At 41.8% G+C, this 8887-nt stretch overlaps 1 protein-coding gene across 1 annotated transcript in view; it reads right to left on the reverse strand.

The window, feature by feature from the left end:
• LOC126267281 (diphosphomevalonate decarboxylase) overlaps window positions 1-8663 on the reverse strand; it is a 94565-nt gene extending 85902 nt beyond the window's left edge. The window contains exon 1 of the mRNA XM_049972352.1: window positions 8460-8663. Within this exon, the coding sequence (XP_049828309.1) occupies window positions 8460-8502 (43 nt within the window). The 5' untranslated portion in view covers window positions 8503-8663. The remainder of the gene's footprint in view (window positions 1-8459) is intronic.
• Between the last annotated feature and the right edge of the window lie 224 nt (window positions 8664-8887).

Here is an 8887-nt window from a genome sequence, read left to right on the forward strand (position 1 = left end):
AGTTTACACCTGTGTTCAAGAATCTGCCAGTTCAGTTCCTTCAGTGTCTCTGTGACACTCTCCCATGGATCAAACAAACCTGTGACTATTCGTACTGCCCTTCTCTGTATATGTTCAATTTCTCGTGTTAGTTCCATCTGGTATGGGTTCCACTCACTTGAGCAATATCCTAGAACTGGTCACATGAGTTATTTGCAAGCAGTCAACTTTGTAAACTGATTGCACTTTCCAGTATTCTACCAATAAATCGAAGTCTACTACCAGATTTACCCACGACTGAACCTATGTGAGCATTCCATTTCATGTTCCTACAATGTTTTACCACAGTCTAACATAACAGTCGCAAATCTCCAGCTCGTTTTTGTTACCCACAGCGATAGCAGTGCCCCAAGCGGCCAACAAGTGACACTTCCTCACACGATATCGGCGGAGTTCAATTACGGTACTAACGACTATATCGATTTGCAACACAGTTTTTACAATAGCGCGTGAAGTGCCTTAACAATCGACAGTAAATATGAAACGACACCTCATTTGACATTATTTAGCTTCGTTAAGCCCCATGGAGGTACGAAATGGTACATTACAGGGCACTTAAATTACGATTCTCTTGAGGTGTCCAGACATTTGCTGAGGAACGTCGTTTTCCTTTAATAATAAAAAATGCTATTAAACAGTAGAAAACCGGACCTTTTGCAGAAATAACGCCGTATATCTATCCAACGAAGCAGACTTTTGTTCGCTACATTTTTAGTCAAATCAGTGCATGTGGAACGTAGGAAACCTACATGGAATGTAATACCAACGTTATTTTACGCACCAAATATGCCATCACTCCTGTAGCTTAAGGTAAAACCAAACAGACGTGATAATAAATCGTCAAATGCAGTAAAACTGTTTCCCAACACTGAAGAAACCAATTTAACAATTGCTAAATTTGAGTCACGAATGTCAAGAAACTTAAACAAATTCGCGTTTGAAATCACATTTAGAAAAATAGTAGTTTATTAGGAAGTCGGTAGAAGTGTAAAAATGGGCGATTCATTATACTACATAAAAATGTTTAAGTGTCTAGGACTGTTTTCTACATGTATTTCACGACAGGTCATGTCTCCTGCTGATTTACTATCGCATGGAACGCAGTCACAAGTATTTCGTTACTTAAGTTAAAAAAAATATTCTTACGAACTTATGTAATTGCCTGCTTTCTCACCGCTTGGAGCGCTAGTGCACTCCAACTGTCAAATAGTAACAACCTTCACTGACAACACTGTCTGTCGTGACTCGTGATGGAAAGTATAGACTGTGGTGTCACCCCCAGATATTTGTATGAGTTGGCTGATTCCATCGGCGACTCACTGACGTTATAGTCAAAGGATACTGTGTTTTCCCACTTTCTGAAGTTCACAGTTTTACATTTCTGAACATTTAAAGCAAGTTGGGAGCCTTTCCACCACTTTGAAATCTTATCAAGATCCGACTGAATATTTATGCAGCTTCCAGACAGTATTTCATTGCCGATAAACGTATCACATGCAAAAGGTCTGAAGTTACTATTGTCTGCAAGAGCATTAATATACAATATGAACAGCAAAGATCCCAGCACATTCCCCAGGGGCACACCCAAAGTTACTTCTACATCTGACACTTATTCTCCATCCAAGATAACACGCTGCGTTCTCCTTACCAAAAAGCTCTCAATCCAGTCGCAAATTACACATGACACCCCATATGATAGTACTTCTGACACAAGCATATGTATGGTACTGAATCATATCCTTTTCGAAAATCAAGAAACAGTTTTGTCTATCTGTTCTACTACTCTTCTTGTAGAAAGGCGTGACCTGTGCTTTTTTTCAAGAACTGTGCACAGGTTTTTGTACGAGGGATCTACGATCGTTTGTAGGTAGAAGAAGGGCTAACTCAACTGCAAATTCAGTATAGAATCTGACAGGGACGCCATCGAGCCCTGGAGTTTTCTTCAGTTTAAATGATTTCATTTGTTTCCCATCACCACTGACACTTATTTTTATTTACTTATTTCATATAGCTTTATACAGCATCAGATTACATCTGGTAAGGTAAAATACTGATAACGACAAATGTATACAATATCAAGTCACATAGAATAAAATAATAAGTGAATTATAATTCCTTAAGGTGACCACAAACTTGGCATACTGTACCGTTCAAGGGTGGATCTCCAATCCTTTCAGACAGGCAGTAGCTTCTCCCTTAAGCAAATTAAGGCTCTGGAAGGTGCCTTTGAATTTCATGAACGGGCATTCAGTGGCAGTGTGCTGTAGGGTCCGTTTGTTGTGTCCACAGTCGCAGTCAGGTCTATCAACCATTGACACTAATACTTATTTCACTCATCTTTTCAGTGGTATGAGGATTAAATTAGGGCAATTCTCTCGAGTTTTCCTTTGTAAAGGAACATTTGAAAATGGAATTAAGCATTTCAGCTTTTGCTTTGCTAACCTCAATTTCAGTTCCTGTCTCATTCAGAGGACTGGACACTAACTTTGATGCCACTAACAGCCTTTACATATAACCAGAATGTACTTGTGTTTTGTGAAACATCATTTGACAATATTCTGCTATGGTCCTCATTGAAAGCATCATGCATTGCTCTCTTGACTGCCAAACACATTTCATTCAGCATATCCCTGTCTAAGCTTTGTTTTGCACTTATTATGCAGCAATCTCTCTTTCTTTAGATGTTTCTTTATGAGGTGATTGTATACCACAGAGGTTCCCTCCTATTACAAACTCTTCTACTGTGTACGCATCTATCCAGTACATGGTCAGTTATTCTTTTAAACTTGAGCCATAGCTCTTCTACATGTTTCTGTCCTGTCCTGAAAGTTTCAAGTTCCTCATTGGGATATGACATACTGATTTTTTATCTAGTTTACTCAACATGTGTATCTTTCTGCTTGTTTTTGCTGTCCTTTGTACTGTGGTAATCATTGTTGCCACAACAGCATCAAGGTCACTGATACCAGCTTCGATGTAGTCATCATCAAAAATATCAGCCATTTGTTTGTCAACAGATCCAATATATTTCCATCATGAGTGGGATACCATACTGCTTGTTATAGGTAGTTTTCAGAGAAGGCATTTAGTAATATCAAACAATGGAAAATCCAGGATGGAATGTAACAACATTAAAGCTGGAAAATTGCTACTGACCATATAGCAGAATGCTGAGTCGTGATTGGCACAACAAAAAGATTCATACAATTATAGCTTTCGGCCACTGAGGCACACGCACACACGCACACACGCACACACACACACACACACACACACACACACACACACACACACACACACACACACACGCAACTTGCACACACGTCTGCAGTCTCAGACAAGCGAGATCACACTGTGAGCAGCAGCACCAGTGTATGATGGGAATGGCGACTGGGTGGGGGTACCGAGAAGGCTGGGGCAGGGAGGAGGGGGGATAGTATGGTGGGGGTGGTGGATGGTGAAGTGCTGCAGTTTAGACAGAGGGCAGGAGAGAAGTTGTGGAGGGGGTGGGGGGTAAGTAGCGGAAAGGAGAGAAATAAAAAGAAATGAAAAGACTGGGTGTGGTGGTGAAATGATGGCTGTATAGTGCTGGAATGAGAACAGGGAGGGGTCTGGATGGGTGAGGACAGTGACTAACAAATGTTGAGGCCAGGAGGGTTATGGGAATGTAGGATGTATTGCAGGGTAAGTTCCCACCTGTGCAATTCAGAAAAGCTGGTGTTGGTGGGAAGGATCCATATGGCACAGGCTGTGAAGCAGTCATTGAGATGAGGGCTATCATGTTTGGCAGCGTGTTCAGCAACAGGGTGGTCCATTTGTTTCTTGGCCACAGTTTGTCGGTGGCCTTTCATGTGGACAGACAGCTCGTTGGTTGTGATGAAGATAGGATTATGAGTCCGGGATCAGTTTTTAGATGTTGGACTGCGGTTTGTTTTGGGGATGTACGATCAGTTTGCATGTTGAGGGATTTGGAGGACGATGGTGAGGCAAGGTACAAGGTTAATTCTGGAAAGTTAACAGGGGGTGGTTTGGAAGCAGTGGAGGGTGGATCACAGTTGGATAGAGGAGTGAAATGAGTTAGGCAAGGTTCAATATTGGTCTTTGGTTGAGTTTGATTGGTCTGGTTGGTGGCGAAAAAGTATTTCCACTGTAGAGACTGGGAGAAGGTCGTTAACTATTACTGCATGATTGAATTTGGGAGCGCGTCCTGTTAACTTTCCAGAATTTCTTTACCTCGAACCTTGCTTCACCATCATTCCCCAAATCCCTCAACATGCAAACTAACCTTACATCTGCAGAATGAACTGCAGTCCACCATCTAAAAATTGATCCCAGCTTATAATGCAGACAAAGTCTCCACCACTGTTGTTTTGAACCGCAATGATTATGTGGTGGAAGGACTCTGCCAGCATTCAGATACTTACACCTACAAACCTTGCCACAGTGACGCCATTCCAGTAATCCAGTAGGATCTCCAGTCACTACTCAAATCCTTAGGCCCATCCCCGAATCTCTCCCCAGAGTCCGTCTCTCTACTTACCCCCACCACTCCCCACACTCCCACCTTCTACATGCTTCCTGAAGTCCATAAACCCAACCACCCAAGATGCCCCATTGTGGCCAGTTACTGTGCCCCCACTGAGAGAATATCTGCTCTCATGGACCAACATCTTCGACCTATTACCCGGAACCTATCCTCCTATATAAAAAATGCCAACCATTTCCTCCAATGACTCTTCACAGTTCTTGTCCCTTTACCACATGGTGCCCTGCTCAACACTATTGATGCCACCTCCCTGTACAGTAACATTCCTAATGCCCATGGCCTTACTGCTATCGAACATTACCTTTCCAGACTCCCTATGGATTCCAAACCAACAACTTCCTTCCTAGTCGCCATGACCAACTACATCCTCACCCACAATTACTTCTCCCTTGAAGGCATTACCTACAAACAAATCTGGATATGGCTATGGGCACCTGCATGGCACCATCCTGTGGTTGTTGTGGTCTTCAGTCCTAAAACTGGTTTGATGCAGCTTTCAATGCTAATCTGTCCTGTGCAAGCTTCTTCATCTCCCAATACCTACTGCAACCTACATCCTTCAGAATCTGCTTGGTGTATTCTCTTGGTCTCCCTCTACGATTTTTACCCTCCACACTGCCCTCCAATAAAAAAATGGTGATCCCTTGATGCCTCAGAGCATGTCCTACCAATTGATACCTTCTTGTAGTCAAGTTATGCCACAAACTTCTCTTCTCCCCAATCCTATTCAATACCTCCTCATTAGTTATGTGATCTACCAATCTGATCTTCAGCATTCTTTTGTAACACCACATTTCAAAAACTTCTATTCTCTTCTTGTCTAAACTATTTATCGTCCATGTTTCACTTCCATACATGGCTACACTCCATACAAATACTTTCAGAAACGACTTCCTGACACTTAAATCTATACTCAATTTTAACGAACTTCTCTTCTTCAGGAACGCTTTTCTTGCCATCGCCAGTCTACATTTTCTATCCTCTCTACTTCGACCATCATTAGTTATTTTGCTCCCCAAATAGCAAAACTCCTTTACTACTTTAAGTGTCTCATTTCCTAATCTAATTCCCTCAGCATCACCCGACTTAATTTGACTACATTCCATTATCCTCATTTTCCTTTTGTTGATGTTCATGTTATATCCTCCTTTCAAGACACTATCCATTCCATCCAACTGCTCTTCCATGTCCTCTGCTGTCTCTGACAGAATTACAATATCATTGGCGAACCTCAAAGTTTTTATTTCTTCTCCAGGATTTTTAATACCTACTCCGAATTTTTCTTTTGTTTCCTTCACTGTTTGCTCAATATACAGATTGAATAACATCGGGAATAGGCTACAACCCTGTCTCACTCCCTTCCCAACCATTGCTTCCCTTTCATGCCCCTCAACTCTTATAAATGCCACTTGGTTTCTATACAAATTGTAAATAGCCTTTCGCTACCTGTATTTTACCCCTGCCACCTTCAGAATTTGAAAGAGAGTATTCCAGTCAACATTGTCAAAAGCTTTCTCTAAGTCTACAAATGCTAGAAACATAGGTTTGCCTTTCCTTAATCTAGCTTCTAAAATAAGTCGTAGAGCACCATCCTATGCCAACCTATTCATGGGCCGTCTGGAAGAATATTTCCTAAAAACCCAGAATCCTAAACTCCTCATCTGGTTCAGATTCATTGATGGCATCTTTGCTATCTGGATTGAAGGTGAAGACACCCTATTCACATTCCTCCAGAACCTCAACAACTTCTCCACCATTTGCTTCACCTGGTCCTACTCAATCCAACAAGCCACCTTCCTAGATGTTGACCTCCACCTCAGAGATGGCTACATCAGTACCTCCGTCCATATCAAACATACTAACCACCAGCAATACCTCCACTTCGACAGCTGCCAACCATTTCATACCAAGAAGTCCCTTCAGTAAAGCCTAGCCACCCATGGTCATTGCATCTGCAGTGACGAGCAGTCCCTCTCAAAACATACCGAGGGTCTCACTGAAGCCTTCACTGACTGTAATTATCCTCCCAACATTGTTATCTTTCCAATCTCCCACCACCACCCAAAGTCCCACAGTCCGGCCACAGAGGAGCATTCCTCTCATAACTCAGTACCATCCAGGACTGCAGCAACTGAATTACATTCTCCGCCAGGGTTTCAATTATCTCTCATCGTGCCCTGGAATAAGAAATGTCCTGCCCACTATCCTTCCCACCAAACCTACACAATATACTTGTCCACCCTTACACAACCCCTGCTCCCAATACCTTACGTCCTGGCTCGTGCCCCTGTAAGCTGTATACTATGTGGGCATGACAACCAACAAGCTGTCTGTACGCATGAATGGCCACCGACAATTTGTGGCCAAGAAACAAGTGGACCACCCAGTTGCTGAACACGCTGCCAAACATGATATCCCTCATCTCAAAGCCTGTTTCACAGCCTGCACCATACAGATCCTTCCCACCAACATCAGCTTTTCTGAATTGCACAGATGGGAACTTACCCTGCAATACATACGATGTACCCGAAACCCTCCTGGCCTCAACATTTGTTAGTCATTGTCCTCACCTATCCAGCCCCCTCCCTGTTCTCATTCCAGCACTAAACAGCCTTCATTTCACCACCACACCCAGTCTTATAATTTCTTTTTATTTCTCACCTTTCCACTACTTACCCCCATCCCCACCTTCTCTGCTGCTGTCCGTCTAAACTGCAGCACTTCACTGTTTGCTACCCTCACCATACTATCCTTCCTCCTCCCTGCCCCAGCCTTCTCGTTACCCCCACCCAGTCGGCGTTCCCATCATGCACTGGTGCTGCTGCTCGCAGTGTGGTTTCACTTGTCTGAGACTTCAGATGTGTGTGCAAGTTGTGTTTGCGTGAGTGTGTGTGTGTGTGTGTGTGTGTGTGTGTGTGTGTGTGTGTGTGTGTGTCTACTGCTGACAAATGCCTCAATGGCCGAAAGCTATAATTGTGTGAATCTTTTTGTTGTGCCTATCGCGACTCTGCATCTCCATTTAGTAATATTTCATAGGATGTCTTATCAGACTCACCACTAATAAAACTGTAATTTTTGAAATTGATTGATGGGTGATTAAAGTCTCCACTGATGATTACATACATTAAGCAGCCTTTAAACGAAACCATATAACTGTTAGGCAAAAGACTTGAAATTGTAAATAGCACAAAATTTCTGGGAGTTTTGGATCCAAGGTAACCTAAGATGGCAGAAACACACACAACACCTATGTAGTAAATTAAATACCATTTCTTGTAGAATGCAACCCCAGGTATTGTACAAGTGGCAGTGTGGGAACTTTTCAAAATACGATATTTTGTAGATAACTCCTGCAACAAACACCACTGACATTTTGATGTATCCTACTTTTAGTCTGTTAATGTCAAAAGGAATTGTTCCATTTAAAAAAGTGTATGTTTGCACAAAAATACACATTATAAGTATTATTACAATCTGTTCATTTGCTAACAATACAAGCTCCTGGCTACCAATCCATTCTGTGAAAACCACACATCAGTAGCACTTACCATTTCTGCAGTGCAAGTTTTAGGTGATTCACCCTGTATAAAAGAAAACCTTACTAAGTATTTCACTACTTGTTCTTTACATATTTATGGAACAAGAGCCAGTATGGGCTTACATTTACCAACGAAAATCAAACAAAAATTCAAAGCAGCATTTTGTAGTGGGGAATAAGATTGTACAATAAATTGCCAAAAGGGATGCAAACAAATTCTAAAATGCACCTGTTTAAAATGGCTGCTAAAGCATTGTTTATAAGTAATGCGTACTACACAATTAAGTATTACTTAGTGGATTCAGAGTAGTCAATAATAAAAGAAGATTACATTACCTTGACACATCACAGTACTGTAATGTTTTTGCAAGAAAATCATGTGCCAAGATCTGTAGAGTATGACAGTAATGACTTTTCATTCTTCTGAGTTCAGCATCACACTCATCATGGGGGCATGTGGACTCAGTTTGTCACTGGGCTGAGGGGAAGACATGAGCAGTCAGTTTTCAGAGTGCACTAGAGTTAGAGCAAAGGCTTTAAGAGGAAGTCATGATTCCAGAGGTATCATGGGGGCAAGGTCAATGAAGTTTGCAGTGAAGAAGAGTAAAACTGTGTTTACATCAAAGAACATAATACAATACGGAGCAACTGAATAAGGCGGGTGAGTTGTGAAGACACTGACCTCATATTCAGGAGGATGTCTTGTAGTATACTTATATATGTGAGAGTTGTTGTAGTATAAAAATTTTTTCCGGATTCACATC

The sequence above is a fragment of the Schistocerca gregaria genome, chromosome 4 (genome assembly GCF_023897955.1).
Source record: "Schistocerca gregaria isolate iqSchGreg1 chromosome 4, iqSchGreg1.2, whole genome shotgun sequence".
NCBI lineage: Eukaryota > Metazoa > Arthropoda > Insecta > Orthoptera > Acrididae > Schistocerca > Schistocerca gregaria.